The sequence below is a fragment of the Beauveria bassiana genome, assembly GCF_000280675.1.
Source record: "Beauveria bassiana ARSEF 2860 unplaced genomic scaffold BBA_S00021, whole genome shotgun sequence".
In the NCBI taxonomy this organism is placed as follows: Eukaryota; Fungi; Ascomycota; class Sordariomycetes; order Hypocreales; family Cordycipitaceae; genus Beauveria; species Beauveria bassiana.
Genome location: NW_007930856.1, coordinates 412,008 through 434,130, shown reverse-complemented (window position 1 = coordinate 434,130; position 22,123 = coordinate 412,008). Strand labels below are relative to the sequence as shown.

The following is a 22,123-nucleotide window of genomic DNA, read 5'->3' as shown; positions in this document are numbered from 1 at the left end:
TTCCTTACACTACTATAATATTATTGATACCCACATGATCGAACGCGTCTCTTTCTTCAATGGGCTGTGTCTAGGCGTCAAAGCTGGGATAGCGATGTCTTACTGGGACGGATCGCATTTTGCAGAAGACATCGTTTTTTCTCTCCTTTTTGAAACCTGGTTTCGACGGATCAATTATCTTTTGTGCATCCTCAACGGTGCCTGGCGTTTGCTTGGGAACTACCTTTTGACCAAGGAACTCTTTTTCTTTTTAACGGCCAACTCGTTGATCGACAACAGATTTACTCCCCTCTTATAGGGCTCGATTTCATACCTATTTTACTTTACGTTGTGTTTTTGCTTTTTTGTGTTTCCGTTGCACATCGTATACGTTTTCAGCGGGCAAGAAACTTTTTAGAGCATTCAGCCATCACGATTTTTTTGGTCTTGTGTCTGTGGGCGCTGAGTGTGCGCATTAGTTGCATGTAATGGAAGTGAGGCAATAGCACATCATCAATAGACGGAAAGACACGTATCATCCGTCAAAGCTACTGGTATTACCCCATTGTGACTGATGAAAATGTATTGTTTGAACTCGCTTCAACATGATGCTTTTATTAACGCCGGTAACCCAATACATGGCATAGTCAACATTTACGATCGCTTCCTCATCGGCCGAGCATTCTTCTCCTTGCGCTTCTGCTTCTCCTCTCTGGCCTTGCGAATGTCGTGCACGCCCTTGATTTCCTTTTTGCTGCCGGCGCCGTCGCGGAAGCGCCCCACGCGCTTCTCGCGCGCCTCGTCGACGCGCTTCTTGCGCACCTGGTAGTCGTCGCGGTACTTGTCCGCCGCCTTGGGCGCCTTTTCCTGCTTGTGCTTGTACCGCACGCCGCCCTGCGACAGCAGCGCCGCGGCGCCCGCCTTTTCGTCCTCGCCGACGCGCTGCGTGCGGCCGATGCGGTGTGCCTTGCGCCACTTGTCGTAGCGGCCGCTCTGGAATGACGCCGCAATCTTGACGCCGCTCTCGCCCGTCACCAACTTGGCGCCCTTGGAGCCGTCCTCGTCGTTGTGCCGCGACACGTACTTTTTGGATTTCTTGTCCCACCGCAGGCGCTGCTTGTTGGCCTCGCCAAACGACTTGGCCGACTCGTCGTTGCCGAGATCCATGGTCACGTCGCGCGCGGCCTCGACGAAGCTGGACCCGGCGCCGCCCGAGTGCACACCGTAGCCGCGCTCCTCGGCGGCGTTAACCGTGCGGGGCGTGTAGGACATGAATATTTCAGAGTCGCGCCAGTCGTCACGGTCTTTTTTAGACTTGCCGGCGTTGGAGACGGTAACCTCGAGATCCTCGTCAGAGTCCTCGTCCACGGCACCAAGACCGGTATCGTCGTCCGTGGCATCGTCAAAATCGTTCATCGCTGGCGCGCCGACTTCGTCATCGTCGATTTCTTCTTCAGCCTCGGCTTCGGCTTCCTGTCTTCTTCGCGGAGTAATCTTCTTGCGTAGTTGCTTCATCACGTCTGCGGCTTCGTTGGAGGCCTTGTCGCTGCGGCCAATCTCGAAGATGGTTTCATTGGGCCTGAAGCCGCTGATCTTTGCCATCATCTCCGCTCGCGATTTCTCGTCGTGGTCCACGTCATTGCCAAATAGAGGGTGAAGTTGAACCCAAGCACCAGATGCCACAACTTCGCGAGCTCTCTTGGCACTTTGGCTAGAAGCAGAGTTTCTTGTCTTCAAGTACAGCCTCTCTGCCTTGATGGATACCTTTTGAAGGGCACTGATGTCGTCGTTGTCATGTATTACCCGGTTGAACCATTCGACATGCTCCTCTAGTGAGTTTCTCTCCAAGGAGCCGACGACAACGTCGTCAGCGTATGACGGCTTTTCTTTTTCTTGACCAATGACAAGCTGCTTTCCAAGGAAAAGCTGCAGATCGAGAAGGTATGGTGCGTCTGTATCGCGGACTAAGCTGTAACTCCAGCCACGTTGGCCAGCACGTGCAGTACGACCAACACGATGAACAAAAATTTTGGGCTGTGAGGGGAAGTCGTAGTTGATGACATTGGCAAGGACGGGGATATCGATACCTCTGGCGGCGACGTCGGTGACTACCAGAATATTGGTCTTGCCATGACGAAAGTCTTCAACTTGTATACGACGTGCTGTTTGATCAAGCGAACCGTAGACATGAGAGACGGCAAAGCCCGCCCATTGTAGTAAATTAGCGATATATTCGACGTGATGCTTTGTTGCTGTAAAGACAATAGTAGAGTGTTGTGTGGGTCGCGCGGGACCATCGGGTCCTCTCTTGCGTTTTTTTGAATCCTTTCCAGTATCATCGTTGTTCTCCGGCTCGCCAACAGGCACCTTGATGACATCGTGTAGAATATGCAGTAGTGAGCCCTCTTTTTCGTCTCCTTTGATGCTAAAGTATGCGCTTTGCAAATCTGGGGAAACCTTGGTGTCGGCATCGAGACGCACAAGGCTCGGGTCTTGAAGACCAGCTCGGGCAAACTCGACGAGGGACGTGGGGAGTGTGGCGGAGAAGAGTAGTGTTTGTCTGGAGAGTGGGAGAGCGTGAAGAATCTCGGTGAGCTGGGCAGCGAAGCCCATTTCGAAGAGGCGGTCAGCTTCATCAAAGACGACGTATTTGATGGAGGATATGTCCAGCTTCATTTCGACCTTCAAGTGCAAGAACCGACCGGGCGTGGCAATGACAATGTCCGGATTGGCTGCCATGAAGCCAAACTGCTCCTCCAGGCTGTCACCACCAACGAGCAAAACAGCCTTGAGGTCCGTTCCTTTCGAGAGCTCTTTGACAACTTTTAATGTTTGAATAGCCAATTCACGCGAGGGTGACATGATGAGGGCACGCGAGCCGAACTTTGCACTGTGCGCGCGCAGGCGCTCAATCATGGGAATGACAAAGGCGGCCGTCTTTCCGGAACCGGTTCTCGCCATGCCAACAACATCTTTTCTGTCGAGAACCAAGGGAATCGTCTTTCGCTGAATGGGGGTCGGGACCGAGAAGCCTTTTCGGGCAATGGCTTTTAGAAGAGTGGCGTTTATTCCTGGCCAGGCAGTCAGTACTAGAAGAGGTCGAGAAGTACGTCAGCAAGTCTTACCCATAGCTTGAAAACCGCCACCCTTTTTGACAGTGCGGCCCTTGAGATTCGAGGTCTTTCTGAACGAGGCAGCTTGCTTCAGCGCGATGAAAGCCTCGTCGTCATCCTCGTTGCCTTGGTCATGACCATTCATGAGACCGTCAAAGTCGAAATCAGTGTCGGCAGTGGCAGCTCCATTCTGCTTGCCGTTAGTATCGTCCCCTGGGTAGATGGACCCGAAGATGTCCATCTCGGGCTCAGAGGCCGCCGGAGACACTGCGCGTCTAGACATGTCGGTCTACAGTCTGGATGAGCTTGATATATCAAGAGGTGACTGTCGATCGCTGATGGCATTTTTCGGTCCGCTGGCCGCAGCCAATTTTTTTAATGGGGCTACGTATTGTCTTTAGTTATCTTATCGCCGCGGGGTGGTTGCGCGCCAGCGACTCGCATCCACTAGTTATGACGAGTCAAGGACTCAAGGAGCTATTTCTCAACCCGCAAATTTACGTCAGAACTTGTCACTTAACATGTCATCACCAGCGAATCTAATCTCGGACAAAATCAATCGATATTGAATAGCTACTGCTCACGAAAGTCGTGCTTTGCGCCTGTGATAAACGGGGCTCTATCTTTCCGATGACAACTAGTTGTCCCGGGTGACAAATCTATTGCCTATGAAAAGCGCGTCGATGCGCGTCTTTCGGAATGTTGCAATAGCATCAGCCGGGGTGCAGACGATTGGCTCACTGTCATTGAAGGACGTGTTAAGCAACATAGGAACCCCAGTCAGCTCTGCGAAGTGAGAGATGATCTCGTAATACAGGGGGTTCCGCTCGCGACGGACCAGCTGCACGCGCGCCGTTCCGTCTTCGTGCAGGACGGCCGGTATCTTCTCTCGGTGTGTGGGCGTCGCCTGGCAAGCATAGAGCATGAAATCATAGCTCGGGGACGACGCGCCAAGCTCGAACCACTGCCCTGCCGGCTCGGCCAAAACACTAGGCGCAAAGGGGCGGAATGTCTCGCGATGCTTCACCTTGACATTAAGCATCTCACGCGTCGCCGCGCTTCGCGGATCGGCCAGTAGCGATCGATTTCCCAGGGCTCGGGGTCCAAATTCCATCCGGCCCTGAAACCAAGCAACAATCTTGCCTTCGGCAATCATGCGAGCAGCGTCGCGGGCCGGCGCGTCAGACACTTTCGGCGACAATCCAGCGGCCTCGTATGCCGAGACAATTGCGTCATCGTCGAATTCCGGGCCGAGATACGGCGTGTCCGAGGCCACGCCCATTGGGCCGCCCATACGCTGATTGAGTTCGAGCGCAGCCCCCATTGCTGTGCCTGCGTCGTGAGGAGCCGATGGAATGAAGACATTTTCAAAGAGTCCAGCTTCTTTGAGGACCATGTTGGTGACACAGTTCAAGGCAACGCCTCCTGCAAGGCACAGGTTCTTTGAACCAACCGTCCGATGAAGTTCCCGCGCAAGCGCGAGAAGAGCCTCGTCTGTGGCGACCTGCAGAGCAGCAGCCACATCGTAGTGATGCTTCTCCAGCGGCGTGTCGGGCTTGCGAGCAGGCCCAAATAGAGCCTCCAGCCGATCAAAATCTGGCAAGCGAAAGTTGGCCGTTGGCTTGTCGACAGAGTACCCAGACACATCATCCACACGCATCAACTGTGGAAATGCGTCTTTGAACCTGGATGCGTCACCATACGCCGCGAGGCCCATGGTTTTGCAGGCGTCGTACTCGGAGAATCCGAGATACTTGCTGAGCTTCTCCCAGATGAAGCCAATAGAATGGGGGAATGGAATCTCCCGCAAGATGGTGATGCCATTTTTATCGCCTCGCGCCAGCAAGGTGGCTGCGGCCTCTCCAATGCCATCGGCAACGAGGATAGCAGCGTCTTCATACCCCGACGGATAGAAGGTGGATGCAGCGTGAGAAACATGATGCGGCATGAACTTCAGCTCGGCTGCCGAACCAACGTGAGCAGCCAAGGCTTTGGGCACCAAGCGAAGGTGGGCAAGGAAGGTATCCTCGCCTTCTTGCGTTCCCCAGTCACCAGCTTCAGTTTTGTCATCCAGTATAAACGTCTGCGCTCGCAGCTCCGGATCGAACGAGTACGCAATCGCGTCAAGATCCTCTGGCTTGATGTTGGCAGATGCGAGGCAGTATCGAATGCTTTCAAGGGGCAGCTCATCTGCATTGTCAACACTTGCCGGCTTAGCATGCTTGACTCTGGAGAAGCGCTCTTCCTCGACAGCTGCAACCACTCGCCCATCAATGATCAAGGACGCGGCCGACTCATGGTAGGCAGAATTGATTCCAAGGATACGCATTTTGAGATTCGTTTCAGGCGTACGTGTTTCTAATTCAGGTCTGCTGGTATGGTTGTATCTTCAAGGCTTGACGACTCGGTTCAGACAAGTATACAAGTCCGGTCTAATTAGAATTGGCCATCTATGCGGCCGATACCGCCTTATAAACATTTTGGGCAAAACTTCCTATATTGAAGTCAGTGACGTCTCCAAGCTGCAGGATCAGGCAGACCGGGCCTTTGCATTGGGCTGAGATGCAGGCAATCAAACACGACTCTCGTATTACGCAAAAAAAAAAGCAATAAAACGGGGCCTTTGGACTTTGGTCAACCACCTACGACGCCATGTATTCCGTCCCAAGTCGGTATGGCAATCATGATCCGCGTCTGTCCACTGACGTACAGGGACGGCGTTTTGCGATGTTTATTAGTCCCCACGGTCCCGTCCCGCACAGCCACCCGAGCCGAATCGAAGCACGCGCAGGCAATTGGTGACTTTAGAAAGCGTGCCGTTGCCGCCTACCCCGCGCTGATCCACCGTCAGTCACAACATGATCCCAATATATGCCAAGTCCCACAAACTTTGACGGCAGCTCGGTGCGGGGTAGGTCCTTTGCCTATATCTGCATCGAAAGGTCAAGCTCAATGCTGTATCCGTACAAGCATGCATTACGTGTGCGGTGTCGCTGCAGACTGAGCACAACATGGACCGCAGCGGACACGCGGTTTCGTACTTTTAGACCTGGTGAGTCGGTGAACAAATAGACACCGCTCCAAAAGTTGCAGCTAATAGCGTGTTTGCTTTTCTTTCATCTCGGTCATCCTTACTAGTGTTTTTCCTTACTCGTCCACCGCCGTCCCGTCCAAACATGGATTCTCAATAGACAGTAATAGTGGAGGAAGACGCAGCCTGTGCATGAATCGTCATGCTGTTTACACTGTTTGCAGTAACGAGCGACATCTAGCCATGCTCCATGATGCGATTCTGAATTGGATGACGGGATCGGCTCGTCGTCCTTGCATCTTTGTGAGGGACATTATTCTGTGTCAGAACAATATGGCGCCAAGAGGATGGGCAGGCTTTGGCAGGGCAGGTAAACTCGGCGCAGCTGTTGAGTTGGGACAACCCGGAGCAAGATCGGACGGCTTCCTACCCAATGTCACTCACAACGAGCCATGGCCGTTTCGCCCTCACCAGCTGCAATTGGTACACCAGCTGCAATTGGTACACCAGCTGCAATTGGTACACCAGCTGCAATTGGTACCAGGCTCTCTAAAGAGGAGCTTCTGCGAAGCTAAACTATGCGATGCCGTCACGCCCAAGCTGAAATGCAATGCCGCCCATGCCGGCACTTGCTGTGAGACCACAGCCATGTCACCATTTTCGCGGCAACAACGTGCTCTCTCTTCTAGGACATGTATCATGCCGCTTGGGATCAGCATGCTTCATCATTGTGACTGGACGCCTCGTGAGACTCTCAGAAAGGTGGTCATGGCCCGCTGTGAAGCCACTGACTAACTTATAACTACTGATCTGCCTACGGCCGAGACAGCATAGTAGGGCAGCTTAGCCGCACACCGCACAAGCCGCCACTTTCGCACACTGCATGAGAAACAGAAACTAATTAAGGGTTCTGCACTGGACTAGTCAAGGCCTGCTTAATATTGGCTAGACGACCAACCAGAGTATCCCGCCGTGCTCCGTGTGAGAGCAAAAGTCGCCGAGACGCATCTCTCTGGATTTACATGACAAAATAGATACAAAGTCCCACCTAGGTGCTCTTCATTTTGCCAGAGCACTTGCCGGCAGAGTTCAATTCTTTCAGAAAAATATCACAATGTCATTTAGCTATTAAATCACACTGAATACACATTTTATGATTACAAATCCTCACCAGCTTCATGCTATTGACTTGAGAGAGCTTGCCAGACCGACGACGCTAATGCCCATATAGAAAACGCCACCAGATTTTGGCGAAAGTGGCCCGCCGTGGCTGACCCGCCTTATGGTCGTTTGGGCAAAACCAACAAACGCCCAAACCCTTGACCCCCGAGCCTTCCAACGCCCTGTCGCAGAATAGCAGATCATGGCGACCGATCAAGACAAAGAGGACAAGGCTGCGCTCGATGCGCTCGAGTCGGAAGCCAAGGAATGGGACAAGGTTCGTCGCCCAACTGCCCAAAAATCGTCTGGCCTGTGTCGCGCGAGCACCAGCATCACTAACCAGCGAATTCTCAGGATGCGGAAATCGACAGAATCTTGAGAGCCTTTCGGCTGGATGCGTAAGATCCCCCCCAGCATCACCACCACCCACCTCCTGTCTTTCTCCCCCCCACAAGCGCAGCACCTAACCACCAACCCCATGTTTTCCTTTTTTTGCAGGTACGCGGTCCTCGATCTCCAGCCCGGCGTGCCCGAGTCCGACATCAAGATGACGTACCGCAAAAAGTCGCTCCTCATCCACCCGGACAAGTGCAAGAACCCGCGGGCGCCCGACGCCTTTGACCGGCTCAAGAAGGCGCAGACGGAGCTCATGGACGAGAAGCACCGGGAGCGGCTCGACGAGGCCATTGCCGACGCGCGCATGCTGCTGATTCGCGAAAAGAAGCTCACGGTCGACTCGGAGGAGCTCAAGACGGACGCGTTTGCCCGGCAGTGGCGCGACAAGGCGCGCGAGGTGCTGGTGGACGGCGAGCAGCGCCGCCGGCGGCAGGCCAAGGCGCAGATGCAGGAGGAGGGCCGCGAGCAGCGCAGGCAGGACGAGGAAATGGACGAGAGGAAGCGGAAGAGGCAGCACGAGCAGGACTGGGAGGCGACGCGCGAGGAGCGGATCAGCAGCTGGAGGCAGTTTCACAAGGGCAAGACGTCGGCGGCGACGGCGGCGGCGGCGGGGAGTGGGAGCGGGAGCGGCGGGGTGGGTGAGCCCGACAAGAAGAAGAAGAAGAAAAAGATGAAGCCGATTGGCTGAGAGCATGATGTGATGCAGTGGGAGCACATTATCATCTGCACCGGCATAGTGGTTGAGGAAGCAGCATTGTTAATGCTATGCTATGGCACACACAAGATACCCAAAGAAAGAGCTGCTACGAATGGCAACAAGGCAAGCATGTAAAATTATCAAAAGGACTATATCGAAAGAAAGGGGGGGATTTGTCTCCGACTAGATACTATAATCTCTCCATATACAATTGAAATCTGCTCTATTCGCATACACAGCACGCACAGCGGGTGTTACAGGGCCAACAACGTTGTATGCCCACCAGTGGAAACAAAAAACGCCTTTTTATACATCTCTTAGTCACTCTTTTCCTCCCCATACTTGTAATAGAATTGAATGATGCCGTTTTTTAAAAAAACACCTTTGTGAATGCGAAAAAGTTTTGCAGGTTCCAATGCTCGAGTTGTAGATCCTGCGCGGTTACGAGGGCCGCTTGAATATAGTTTTTACAATTGTTGTTTTAATGACGTCGTCTCAATCAGACTGAGTCCGATTTTTTCTTCGTCTCATTCTCATCGCTCTTCTTCGTCGAGGACTTGTCAGCTGCTGAAGAAGTCGATTCACTGTCCGGCTTCGTCTGGTGCGCTGGGTGGTTCGTCATCTTATGCCATACCGACTTCAAGAAGCCTTCGTTATCGTGGGAAGCGGCGTCGTTGCTGGTGGAAGCATTCCTATCCGACGTTAGCAAAACAAAATCCAAATTCGAGGCCAACCGAGGCGGTTTTAAACTCACCGAGAGGGCGAAACATTCATGACTCGTCGCGCCGTCTTGTCGCCCATCTCATCGGCAAGCATCTCGACAATGGTGCGCTGGTTGGCACTCAGGTACTTGGGCATGTTGACTCTAAACTCGACGCGCAGGTCGCCGGAGCCGCCACGTCGAGAGCCGAGGCGCTTCATGCCCATGCCGGAGAGCGTAATCTTGTCCCCAGTGTTGGTGCCCGTGGCGACCTTGACGTTGACAGAGCCATCCAGCGTGGGAATGGAAACCTGACCACCCAACAGCGCCGTCGTTAAAGGGATGCTGGCCGTGTGTAGAATATTGGAGCCTTCTCGTGTAAATTTGGAGTCCTTGGCAACGCGAACAAAAACGTAGAGGTCGCCGCGCTGGCTGCGGGCGTTGGGGTCGGCGGAGCGGCCGGTCGCGGGCGCATCACCCGCACCGTCAACTCGGAGTCGCATGCCATCCTCGATACCGGCGGGAATGTCAACATTGATCGTCTTGCGTTCGCGGACTACACCATGGCCAGAACAAGTCTTGCATTCGGAGCCCTTGGGAATTGTCGAGCCTGAGCCTTCGCAGGTGCCGCAAGTGGAAGCCATCTGGAAACCGCCCTGCATAAAATGGAGCCGAGTTCCTGTACCGTTGCAGGCTTTACAAGGCGCGCGCTGAGACCCGGTCTTGAGGCCGCTTCCTGTGCAGGTGCCGCATTCGACGGTTGGTGTGATTGAGATGGTTTTACTTGTGCCCTTGGCGGCTTCCATGAATGTGATGCTGGCCTGTACTTCAATGTTTTCGCCGACGAGAATCTCCTGTTGAAAAGGGTTCGCCCGACCGCCGCGTCGTCCGCCGCCGCCAAAGGGACCGCCTTGGCCGCCGGTAAAGGCGGAAAATATATCGTCAAAGTTGAAGCCGCCGCCAAAGCCACCCTGACCGCCGCCGCCGAAGCCATGGAAGGGGTTGCCTGCTCCACCAAAAGGATCACCACCCGCGGGATTACCATTGGGGTCGAAGCCGGCAGCACCGAATTGGTCAAATTGCTCCTTTTTCTTGGGATCGGATAAAATTTCGTAGGCGGATTGAATATCAGCGAATCGGTCCTTGGCGGAAGGATCCTTATTTGTGTCGGGATGGAATTTCTTTGCGAGTCCATAGTAAGCTTTCTTGATCTCGGAAGCGGATGCATTTTTGTCGACACCAAGGGCCTTGTAAGGATCCTTGGAGGAAAGCTTGTTCGTCGTGTGAAATTTCTAAAAGCATAGGTTAGCTCGCAATCTCGATCAACTGATTCACTTCTCTGGCAGTCACATACGCGCGATAATGAAGGTATTTTGGTGCTCTTAACCCTGGATGACTTGGCTGAAGGCGAGGTTGCGCGCAAAGGCGCAGTGTGAAGCCTGGCGCATTTCGTCAAGGGGCCGGCAATCTTTCGGGCGGACGCTGCGTGGTTGTGCGCGATGGCGCGCGCAGGCGCCGTAGATTTTAGCAGAATGCTCGAATTCATAACGAAGAGAAGCGATTCATTTGTTTCATCAATGAGCCGGCCGAAAGAACGGATGAGAGAGTGAGATTGAGTATAACGTCTCGGGCACGGTTCTAGGAGGTTCTCGCTGGTTGGAGGGACTCGAACTTTTTTAGCCGGCCTTAAACCGGGTCAAGCTGCCTCAGGCGTAAATGCCGTCATAAGCCGACCGATACCGCCCTGAATTGCGAAGCGTGCGATTGGTCGAGATGAGGGGCGCAGATAGGTTGATTAAAATAAAGAACAGTCAATGTTCATTGAAAATACAGAGAAGGACCATTGGGTCAATTTAGCATGCTGTAGTAAGATGTGCAGTAGTGACATGCAGAGAGGTTGGCGCGTCCACACTAATCGAATAAATTATCCTGCCGCCAAAAAAAAAAGCAGTGTTGCGGAAAACGCGATGACGCCTCTAGCCACACAGGTAGACAATAAAGAAAAAAAATGGATACCATTGCTGCTATACTTCGAGTAGAGCTGTAGAGCTGTCCCAAATTCCAATGCCAGGTATCAAAAAACACCGTAAACGCCGTCGTCATGAATCGTATCGTGGCCGAAGTTGGCCCAAGGCGCCTAGTCTGCGAGCATCGCTTCGTTCTTGCTCAACCCTACTAATTTAACAGACTTGCTGTGGCGTATTTTGCATATAAAGTCGACAATGACGTCGTTTTCTTGGATACCGACGCCATTGAAGTGCTTGCGCACGGCGAGGGCCAGTTGTTCCTTGTTTTGTCGACGCGCCTTTCTCTTGCGCACCATGGTCGGCGAGTACAGGCCGATACCGGCCTTTTCTGTCAGAATGTATTCGTGATATGTGCTCATGAACGATGTCGAGGAAGGGAGGGCGTGTTCGCGTCGGTAGGCGTGCAGTGCGTCTCGTTCAAAGGAAGCCCAGGGGACCTGGCGGACGCCGGGAGCGGCAGTGTCAGCGTCGGTGGCAAGGCAGCGGTAAGGGAGAGCAGCCGGTTGCGACTGGGCATCCATAGGGACCGAGGCTCGACAAAAAGTCGAAATAACTTACTGTAGGGGGCGCGGGCTCATAGGGCCCCGGTGCGGGAGCTGAAGTAGGAGCGCTGGTGGGCGCTTCGCGTGCTTGGTTGTTGCTCGTCTGGCTGGCGTTGCGGCGCATCTTGGCTGAGGAGACTGAAGGGCGTTCTTTGGTGGCATTGCCTTCTGGTTTGTCATCCTGCGCTCTGGCAGAAGTTTTGGGAGCCATGATTTGTGGTGGTGGTGCTCAGTGCAGCTGTGGTGTTGAGGAGGAGAGAGGGAAGAAGAGGAGGGCGGCGGTAGGCGGGCAGAATGACACTGTGCGCTGGTAATAATGGGCTGGTAGGTAAATTCCGAACTTTGCAGAAGCAGCACGGACACGCTAAATTAATTAGCGAGGTACCTGCGACGCGGTAACCAGGTGGAGAGGTACTTTGTGCGGGCTTGCGACTTGCGCCGTGACTGGTGGGGGGCATCACCACGGCCACGGCAAGTCACGCCGTTGAGTTCTCGGGGGCAAATGAAGGGGGGGAAAAGGGAGTCCGAGACGAGAATTGATGTAGGTGGCCCGGCTGACTTTTGACACCTACTCGCAAAGATTCGGCGGCCCATTCGCGCCTGGTACAAAATCGCGTCGAACAAGTTCAAACATCCTGGGTGAGCAGTGAGCATCGGCTGTTGCCCCGCAAGCAGTGGGCTGATGTACCTTGGCATTTAGATGAGGGAAGGGCTATGGGGACATAATTGAGTGTTTGCATGGTACGGAGTAGCCGGTTGGTAGGCAATGATCTGTCGCCAAGAGTTCTCAAGAGCTGAGTGAGACCCGAATCTGGTCTGTAGGGCGTGTAGATATGTGATATCCCGAGGCAGCTAGCTTCAGCTAGACAGCCCAAGTTGCCCACATTCGGAAATAAATGGCGGTTTTGGGGGATCTACACAACTGAAAAAGGAAGAGACTTAGAACAGGGTCAAAGAGAAAAAAAAGGCAGGATAGGTAGGGCACGAAATGTCTGGGTCACATGTCAACTCACCAGTTGATAAACAGAAGATTCTTGCGAGGTAAACGAGTCAGCTGTACGGAAACGAGGTCCTAACAAGGGCACGCAAGTATTTATTCGATATCAATCGAGGAACAGTAAAGAGATGTTCAATGTCTAAAATAATGTAAACCTCTATTTACCTACCCACCACTAGTTAGCTGCCTGGGTATGGTGCGTGCCTGGTAAATTTATACCCCGCATCTGTCATCTCCAATTGATTCCCCAACCGCAGGCCGCTAATGAGTACCTAGGTACCTATGTATCCCTTCGCCTTGCCTTAAATATTATCACCAATGATCAATACCATTGCATCCTTGGTGGGGCTTCCAGATTCTGTGGCACTGGTTCCCAGACTCTGTAATATGATCAGCTGTGCCGGCCAATTAATTGTTCAGTCACCATCATAGACGCCAGACAGACGCTGCTCTTTAACATTCGTACAATGACGAAAATCGAGTCATTGGCAGCATTATTCATCCGCTGCAGCGACACGTGCCTACGAGCTTTGCCCGCATCCTCAGGCTACCACACCACTTGATCTGCACCCTCAACCCTCAACCACTCTGGCAGTGGCTATCCGCTGTCTCCACACTACCTTGTGGGCTTCGCCTCAAGGGCTTTTCAGACCAGATGCACCTCCGCCTGCCTTCACTCGCGACATTGCTCTTGACCTGGCATCGACTTGAATGCATAAAAGAAACCAGCTTTGCGCCAGATCTTGTAAACACATTCACTCAATTACCTCAATCCGCACCGCCACGACCGCAATCGAAGCTTTACCTGCTTCTCCTCGCGCCAATCTCGCCATCGTCATCCGCCAACCGTCATCGTCAAAGCTGCTCACTTCAACCAGCTGTTCCAAAGCTTGCAGTAAAGTTTTCCAGCATAGATTTTGTTCTAAGCCAAAGTTTGGCGTCTTTCCAATTCGTTGATTCCGCACCCACTGCGTGGCCTGCCTTTTGGCGTGACTACGTCAGCCGCCGCTCACCTAGCCTACCGCCAATTCAGTCGCGGCAGTCAGATACTCGTCGCCATCAAATGATGCGCGACGAGGCACTTCAGATGACAAGACGCAATTTCAGCATTATTTTTGCTGAAAATGTCTGACTCCGCTGGCTCGGTGAGCCCCCATAATGGCTTGGCCAGCTCTGCTCCTGCGAAAAAGCGCAAGAGAAAGAGCCGCAAAGGCCTCGAAAAGAGATTTATATGCGAAATTGATGCATGCGGCAAAGTGTATTCACGCGCAGAGCATCTGTGAGCTTGTGTCCCATTTTCAATTATTTGTCTCTGACTAACCTTGCTTCGCAGTCAGCGCCATCAGCTCAACCACAACTCACCCCAGACATTCTGCTGCGAGTATCCTAACTGCAGCCGCACTTTTGTCCGTCCCGACTTGCTGAAGCGCCATCTAGACAGACATGTCGCAAAAGAGACTCAGATGGCTGAGACAAACACAGCCGCACCTTGCTCGCTCTCACCATTGACACCCGTGGCAGCCGTGCACCCGCACGAGTACAGCCACCATGGCCAGACTGGCGGAGCGTACGGAGTGAGCGTTGGGACCGCGAGACAATTTGACAGCAGTGCCGCAGACTCGTACATGGCTGCTGCTAGTCCTATTGCCAGAGTAGACACGCAACAAGTTCCGCTTCGAAGTCTTCCCAATCTCAACTCACACCAGGCTGGCCTGGACTATAACTTGCCATCAACCAATTACACACAAGCACCAGGCATGCAAGATATGCCTCACGAAACTTCACCAGTCACTGATCAGATGCTCTTTTATGATCATCTTCCCGTGGGTGATGCCGGTCCGGTATTTGGTGCCGATACTGGGCTTCGCAAATCTCCCACTGGCGGGATGCCTGAAGACTTTGTGGTCTATCTGTTTGATTCGGCGCCAAGCAATACCGGAAATGGCAACAGTGTTCTGCCACAAGCAGCTGCCCGGTGAGGACTTGATCACATTCGTCTCTGTAATGACTAGAACTAATAAGCCTTGCAGCTATGGAGAACTCAACCAAGCTCAGTACCCGGACAGCAATGCATATCTCGCAAATCGATCCGGTCCAATCCAGCAAATAGGACCACAGCAGATCATGTCGGTATACAATCTTCTCGAACCACATATGCCGGAAGCCAGCATGTCTGATGCCAGGAGCCAAGAAGTGTTTGACTACATCAAGGATCGATTCCACGGCGGCGAGAGCGAAGATTTACGTCATACGAGAGATTATATTCTTTCCGGCGACAGAAGTAGAAGTGACCACATACTGAGCAAGCGAATGATGCAAGCCTATATCGGGTCCTTCTGGAAGCACTTCAACGCTCAGATGCCAATTCTGCACAAGCCGACCTTTGTCGCCGACAAGACGCCGATGATACTACTTTTGGCAATCATGGCCACTGGAGCTGCGTCTCTGGATAAGAAGCGCGGAACCGAGGTAACCATGGCAGGAGTGCGCCTTTCCAACTTTCTTGTTACACATCTGCGGTGGGAAGTATTCATGGACGCAGGCTTTCGCCCCCCAGCGAAGCTATGGATATTTCAAACGCTCATATTCCTGGAGCTGTATGAGAAGATGTGCTCGACAAGAGAATTGCACGAGAGAGCGCACATTCACCACGCCACAACAATTACACTCATGCGGCGCGGCCGCAGTTTGATAGGGAAAGCATCCTCCGAATCCCCCACGCACGCAGGTGGCCCCAGACCGCCCAAGACTGCAGACGAGCAATGGGATCAATGGATTGTCAACGAGTCAACGAAAAGAGCCGCCTGTGCGGCTTTCATGGTTGATTCCCTTCATGCTACCATGTTTGGCCACTCAGCCGTCATGGCTGCCCATGAGATGCGCTTGCCGCTGCCATGCGACGACTCATTGTGGAAAGCTACGAGCAGTGCTGAATTCAGTAGGACCGAGAGCAAACTCCTAGAGCAGGGCGTGACGCCCATGTCTTTCTTGGAAGGGCTAAAAAGAACACTCAACAAGCAGCAAGTCCACACAACATACTTTGTGAGGGCTGTTCTCATGGCAGGGCTTTTAAATGTCACATATCATCTAAGCCAGCGGGATATGCAAGCCAATGTACTTGGTGGCGGTATGGGACACGCCGCCGGTGGCCGAGACAAGTGGCGAATTGCGTTGACGCGAGCATATGACTTTTGGAAGTCGGATTTCGATGATTCTTTAAGTGGAAAGCAACCACAACGGGATCCGTATGGCAATGATGAGATAGACACGGAGGTCTATACCATGTTTGAGGCACGCACGGTGCTGCATCATCTTGCCCACATGGCCATGCACGCTGATATAGTCGACTGTCAAATCTTTGCTGGAGCCAAGAGACTACTGGGTCGACCCGTCAGCGCAAACGAATACGCAGCCGCACAGCGGCGTATAACGGAGGACTGGGCACCGTCGGCAAAGGCCCGCGATGCTGCCTACTACGCGCTCAAGCTCCTCCGCTTCGTGCTCGCGCCGGACCAGATCTTGCAGAGTGAGGACGTGCCGGTGCGTCCGCAGTCGGGCCAGCCGTACGAGTTTCGACACGATATCCTGCTCAACCGGCCGTGGGCGCTCTACTTTGCGGCGCTCGTAATCTGGTGCTACGGGTACGCCATCGAGGGGCCGAGCCTGCGCTACGCGGAGCCGGCGACGCACCATGATCGGTGGATGCAGATGCGCGGCTACCTATCCTTGCACGTGAGACTGAGCGATCCGAATGAGCTGCAGGAGGCACGAGGCTTCAATGGCAACATCTCGATGCTCATGGTGCTGCGTGACTCGCTGCGACAGTCACGGTGGGAGCTGCTGCATGAGGCGGGGGAGCTGCTACAGAATTGCATAGCGCTGAGCCAAGGCCGCGTGATTGCATAGGACAGCGTTGTAGGCGCAACGAAGCTGGATATGCCAGGGAAACAAATGCCCAAATCTACATGTCATATATATATGCAAATACAACATACATTTCGCCAATCCAGGGCATCAATATAAGTCGACGGCGTAGAATCGGCGGCGCGGACCCTTACTACGCCATGAACCTATAACAATGTATATATATATATTTATAAAGCCCCAAATCAATAAAAGAAGAAAAAATTGTTCAGTATTTTCGAACTGAAAATGTACACTAAGCAGAGCGTATGATTTCATTCAACAAGCCTTCTCCAATTCATCCATTCGGCGCTTCTTTCCACAACGCGGCTCAGCCTTCCCAGGCCCGCGTTCAGAAGCGATATATCGGTAGTCATCCTCGTCGTCGACTGTGAGTCGGTCGTGTGTTGGTTTCTGCCTCGTCTTCGGTGTTGGCTGGATAGGAGGCGGCACCCAAGTTCTGTAGTGGTGTCGGCGGCGGTTGGTGAAGACGTTGCGCAGTTTGTCGCGCCGTTCTGTGGCGAGGCGCGGCGAGGACCGACGCGGGGCGACGGCGTGTAAATATTGATTGCGTGTTTGATGGAAGGTGATATGGTGGGTTCTGATGTCTGTCACTCGTTGTATTGTCAGTGCTGTTTTCTTGGTTCGAGATGATGCGGCTTGGCTGCTGAGACGACCAATGAACCTGCAATGAGAACAATACATACAGTGGTTTCTCAATCAAGAACATTTGTACGAGAAATAAATCTTTTATGCTGCAGTAAGGTTTTAGGACTTTTTCTTTCTTCCCAATTCCCACAGCTTATAGTATGGGATAAATGACGGTTGTATACGCCAAAGGCACGTGCGATGAGTGTCACATAGGACACCTCGGTGATGATGCACCAATATTAACATTATTATTGCTGTTGTCATTCTTGTTTTTGTTGCTGTCGTCGTCATCGTTTCTGTAAATATTACTTAACGCCTCCTTAATCCTATGTCGCACAAAAACTAGGCAGACACCACCGTGAACTCTGCTGCCTAGATCTTCCCACGACAACTCACAGGTCTCGGCTCGTGGTACCCATTATGCGGCGCTATATAGAAAATCCAACCATAGTATCCAGAAAGCATATGCAGGCATGGGTCCACTGAAAAAATGGCCAAAGGGGTCATGATTGAGCTGGCAGGGGCACGGCCGGGGGCACTGCACTTGCTTCTTTCCCAATGGATGGATGTTTGGTGACCTGAAGTCTAACCAAGTCGGCGTACGCGATTAGACCGTCGGCTGGCTTTCCCCAGAGCGCAAAATGGTCGACTACGATGAAACTAGCGACCTGTAGACGTTGGGTGGTACAGCCCAACAGCGAGAGACGAGAGCAACGGCGACTGAAGTGATTACCATGCTCAGCTCCCCTAATGATGTAATGATGTACTGATAGGACGCTGAAAGCGTATCAGCATCACGCAGATGCTTTTACGACTAGTCTTTGCGGACAGAACATGGAAAAGAGGCGACGGTCTCACAGCCACAAGAAGAGTCGAGGCCTTATTGAAAGAGGGGAAGTGAAAGAGGGGAAGTGAAAGAGGGAAAGTGAAGAGGGAAAGTGAAGAGGGGAAGCGTTCTTGAAACAGGGGAGGTTCTTTTTTCTTTGTTCTTTGTCCTACCTTTAATCTGCTTCAAGTGGGCTGCGCCGGAGCATCCCGTGTCCGTTGACCTAGCCAATATGAACAACATCCCGCAACATATATAAGTATAAGAACATCTCCGTGGTCCCTGTGCATACAATTGACTTCTTCTTCTTCCTCCTCCTCCTCCTCCTCCTCCTCCTCCTCCTCCTCAATCACATCATTACTAGCAAATATCTGTATACACTTCCCAGGACCTTTTATCCTCGCATTCAGGCAATCATGGCAGCTTACAACGTCGAGGAGGAAATCGCCGCCTTCTTCAAGAAGACAACAGCCTCCAGGGATAACTGTGAGGAGAAAGCTCGCAGCCTCACAGGCAGTGACAGGGTTTGGCGATTCCCATTCAGGGCTCATCCAGCTACTCCATGTATGCTGGTGCTAGTCTGGAACATGTCGTCCAATGTCGACCCCGGTCGTTGGCTCTGAAGATGGACATGTATGATTTGGCGAGGAACATTCATGGACCGTTGGTCCCTGCTGCTCAGTCCCACGGCGAGCTTGGTGGCAGTGACGCCAACGAAGAGGTTCAAAATGACGGTAGAGAGCCGCTTGTGATTTATCTAATGACACGGCTGCCTGGCATCACCCAGCTGGATTTTGCGCTCTCTCGCGATGTTTCACAAGACTCCCCCGAGTTCTTTCCGTTCCGTCAAAATCTATTCACCGATCTTGCCAGGTAAGTCCACCCATAACCAAGTCATGGCAGTCTTTAACAGCCCATAGTTTCTTTGCTCGATCCTGGCTGGCACCGCAGCCCGTCTCCTCCGAATACCGGGAAAATCTCAAAGCAGAGTACGGCCGAGATCTAAACCGGCTCCTCAACAATCTCCCAGATCAGTTTAAGCCCCATGTAGAGACTTGTCTGGCTTCTCTTGACGACATCATGTCCCTCCCTATGGTCCTTTCGCATGGGGACTTGTGTGTCAGCAATGTGCTGGTGGATGAAGCTTCTTGCCATCTGAAAGGAGTTGTTGACTGGGCAGGAGCCACGGTACGCCCCTTTGGCCTCGACTTGCATTTCCTTCAGAGATTTGCTGGCGCAATGCACCTGAGCAACGGCTGGTCAAGATACCCCGACTACGACGCCGTTGAAGAGACCTTTTGGGCAGCATTTACGCGCCAAGTTGGTAGTCTTGGTGATCAAACGATTCGCAACATCAAGAGAGCGCGAGTGCTGGGAGTCTTGCTGTCGCATGGTTTCACCAGTCGGCTGGCCAATCAGCCTGAACCTGTTGTCCTCAAGGACGACGATTATGGCCGCTACCAAATGATGTATCTTGATGGCTATCTTATTAACCCGGCTACTCGCCTTGATGGTGTGAACAGAATGGATAGAATTAGCTGCTATCGCACTGATTTCGACAAAACCGGCTAAAAAAAGATGACTCGATTGATTCTTTAGAAATCAGAATTAATTTGCTAGTAAACCACTTTTGAGAGTGCTTTTTATCAAGTAATAATTTGACTTTATATTCAACCTTTAGTATAAATTATTAACAAGTATATTAAAAGAGGTACTTATTTTGTAGTATGAGAGACTGTGAATCAGAGGTACCATGGTCCTCCACATACCTACCTACCTAGTAAAATCAGCTGGTCCCTGTAGCACTCACTAACTCACTACTTATTAGGTACTCGTCACGAAGCTGCCCCACCAACAAACAGTGCTGCATCCGTCCGCGATGACGCTCGTTTCTCGCGTTGCTCTCGACGGCGGACTTTGACCATCACAGTCGAATTAGAGACAACTACCACCATGACGCAGCTGACGGGGCTGCCTGCCGAGCTTTTACATCAAATCTTCAGCTGGCTGGACCCGCGGGACCTGGGAGCCCTACCCCGCGTCTGCCAGGTGCTCAACAACCATGTCAAGGGCAACTGGAAGCTGTGCCAGGATGTATACCTGAACCACTTGGTGAGTTTGGTGCCATGCGGGTGCGGGCTTGGGGTCATGGAGAGGATTCTAACGTCTTTTTTTTTTTTTCAGGATAAACCACAGAATAATAACAATATAGACTGGGAGCAAGCCTTGCACGACTTTGTACGGCTCAAGCTTATATGTGATCGTCCGGCAGCATCGGACAAGGTACAAAAGGCCTCGATCTCCCGGAAAAATGTAAAGATTGGTCATGGGTGTGTTTAGCTAACATTGAGTGTCGTTTTGCTCCTTGACAGGAATCAGAGCTGCCATTTGTGCACAAGACGGTAACGGACCTCCTCGACCGCGCCTCGTCTCGCGGGTACACCAACGACAACTCCAACACGCACAGCGCCTCGCGCAACGCCGACTTTTTGCGGCAGCTCTTTGGCAGCAGCGACTCGACGCGGGCCGCCTTTCTCGAGCGCTCTTTTTTGTTTGAGCGCGTGCGCTGCGAGCGGCCGCTCGCGTTTCCGCGCAGCGGCAATAACGACGCCGGAGCCGCCGCCGCCGCCGCCGCCGCCGCCGAGACGCACCAGCGCAGCGCGCGGCTGCACTGCCTCTATGGCGCGCCCATCCTCAACGTCGGCCGTCTTCGCTCCACGCGCACGTATCCGTTTGCCTGCTCGACCGTGTACGACATGCGCGGCCACACGGAGCGCACCGGCTGGGGGCCCTTTCGCGACGACGGCTCTGGCAAGGTAGACTGGGAAAAGGTCGAGGCCGTCATGGTGGTGCTGGGGTACAACATCCAGTCGAAGCGCTTCGTGTCCAAGCTGTTTAGTGACGTGTGGAACACGCCGTTTTCGGGGTCGTGGTCGCAGAGTTTTATGCAGACGCCGGCCCTGTCCCCGGCGCATGAGCCATCGTCGCTGGAGCTGAGCGATCCATATGGCGTCACGGGCACATGGTATCGGGTATGCGTTGATTGGTACCTGTTTTGACTCGATTTCGCGTGTTTTGCTAACGTTTTCAGGTGGTATGTTTTCTCGACTACAATGATTTCTTTAATTACAACTTTCCCATGGGGGACCCGTTTCCTGAGAATCTGCCGCGACCGGGTATCAGCGTAGGCGAGGCCACGCGACTCATCATTTTGAAACTGCACATTACACGCATAGAACCCCCGGGTCCCGAAGACGGACAGGCCCTTCCCGTCGTGCATTTTGCCGGCGATTCGCGGCTCTTGGACGACGGCTGGGATGCCAACGGGGCGTCCGAACTCAAGGGTGAGTCTTGCTGCTCAACCACCGATTCGCCTACGATCGAGAAACACGTTAGTGACTGACAATTAGCGGCAGGCACTGTCCGCTTGACAAAAGAAGGCGAGGTGCGCTGGACATCAACGTCCATCTACAACGGCGAAGAGCGGTGGAAGAGCGAAGGGATTCAGGTCGGCGGTGTCCGGTCGGCGCGCGGCGTGCTGGGCTTTTGGTTCGACAGCGAGTACGACGCGCATGGACCCGTGGGCCCCACGGCCATCTGGAAGGCGAGCGACTCGGAGGCGCCGTACGGCAAGATTGCGGACATTCTGCCGACGGGGTTCCTGGCGTACAGCGCACTGGTGTCGGTGGAGGATTCGGACCCCGAGGGCGAGATGGACTACACGGCCGACGAGGAGGACGAAGAGGAGGAGGAAATGGAGATTGACGTTGATTTGCTGCGGGGAGAGCTGCCGGCGCTGCTGCTAGATGCGAATATGGAGATTTTGACGGCACCTCCGGCGGAGGATGATATCAACGATTAAAAGTGCCAATTGATTGAAACGAGGCAGGACCCTTGTATAGAAATAACGTGTTAAATATAATATATCGATAATATGTCACCCTTTTAGATAAAGTGTTGCCACATCCAAGTATGGAAAACGCCATGCAAAAATGAGACCAAAAAGCCGCCCCAGTCCACATTCCGACGCCCTTTGCAGAAACCCGTTTCCGTCTCCCTCTTCCTCTCCCCCCCCCNCNCNCNCNCNCTCTCTCTCTCTC

General features: G+C 53.0%; 7 protein-coding genes across 7 annotated transcripts; 3 read left to right on the top strand and 4 right to left on the bottom strand.

Annotated features, from left to right (window-relative positions):
- Positions 1-633: 633 nt before the first annotated feature.
- Positions 634-3,375, bottom strand: BBA_06933 (DEAD/DEAH box helicase; the record flags this gene model as incomplete). The annotated part of the gene is made up of 2 exons (XM_008602030.1): positions 634-3,050; positions 3,105-3,375. The coding sequence occupies 2 exons, from the start codon at positions 3,373-3,375 to the stop codon at positions 634-636; spliced, it is 2,688 nt and encodes an 895-aa protein (XP_008600252.1).
- Positions 3,376-3,729: 354 nt separating this feature from the next.
- BBA_06932 (Carbamoyl transferase) lies at positions 3,730-5,421 on the bottom strand (the record flags this gene model as incomplete). The annotated part of the gene is made up of 1 exon (XM_008602029.1): positions 3,730-5,421. One exon carries the CDS (start codon positions 5,419-5,421, stop codon positions 3,730-3,732), a length of 1,692 nt encoding a protein of 563 aa, XP_008600251.1.
- A 2,065-nt stretch (positions 5,422-7,486) lies between these two features.
- On the top strand, positions 7,487-8,368 carry BBA_06931 (DnaJ domain-containing protein; the record flags this gene model as incomplete). The annotated part of the gene is made up of 3 exons (XM_008602028.1): positions 7,487-7,561; positions 7,639-7,682; positions 7,783-8,368. The coding sequence occupies 3 exons, from the start codon at positions 7,487-7,489 to the stop codon at positions 8,366-8,368; spliced, it is 705 nt and encodes a 234-aa protein (XP_008600250.1).
- A 508-nt stretch (positions 8,369-8,876) lies between these two features.
- BBA_06930 (chaperone DnaJ) lies at positions 8,877-10,623 on the bottom strand (the record flags this gene model as incomplete). The annotated part of the gene is made up of 3 exons (XM_008602027.1): positions 8,877-9,069; positions 9,132-10,369; positions 10,432-10,623. 3 exons carry the CDS (start codon positions 10,621-10,623, stop codon positions 8,877-8,879), a joined length of 1,623 nt encoding a protein of 540 aa, XP_008600249.1.
- Positions 10,624-11,214: 591 nt separating this feature from the next.
- Positions 11,215-11,857, bottom strand: BBA_06929 (uncharacterized protein; the record flags this gene model as incomplete). The annotated part of the gene is made up of 2 exons (XM_008602026.1): positions 11,215-11,613; positions 11,663-11,857. 2 exons carry the CDS (start codon positions 11,855-11,857, stop codon positions 11,215-11,217), a joined length of 594 nt encoding a protein of 197 aa, XP_008600248.1.
- Positions 11,858-13,767: 1,910 nt separating this feature from the next.
- BBA_06928 (C2H2 finger domain protein, putative) lies at positions 13,768-16,549 on the top strand (the record flags this gene model as incomplete). The annotated part of the gene is made up of 3 exons (XM_008602025.1): positions 13,768-13,922; positions 13,977-14,618; positions 14,674-16,549. 3 exons carry the CDS (start codon positions 13,768-13,770, stop codon positions 16,547-16,549), a joined length of 2,673 nt encoding a protein of 890 aa, XP_008600247.1.
- A 2,036-nt stretch (positions 16,550-18,585) lies between these two features.
- On the top strand, positions 18,586-21,885 carry BBA_06927 (F-box domain-containing protein; the record flags this gene model as incomplete). The annotated part of the gene is made up of 8 exons (XM_008602024.1): positions 18,586-18,896; positions 18,944-19,536; positions 19,852-20,135; positions 20,236-20,261; positions 20,296-20,353; positions 20,396-21,055; positions 21,115-21,367; positions 21,440-21,885. The coding sequence occupies 8 exons, from the start codon at positions 18,586-18,588 to the stop codon at positions 21,883-21,885; spliced, it is 2,631 nt and encodes an 876-aa protein (XP_008600246.1).
- Between the last annotated feature and the right edge of the window lie 238 nt (positions 21,886-22,123).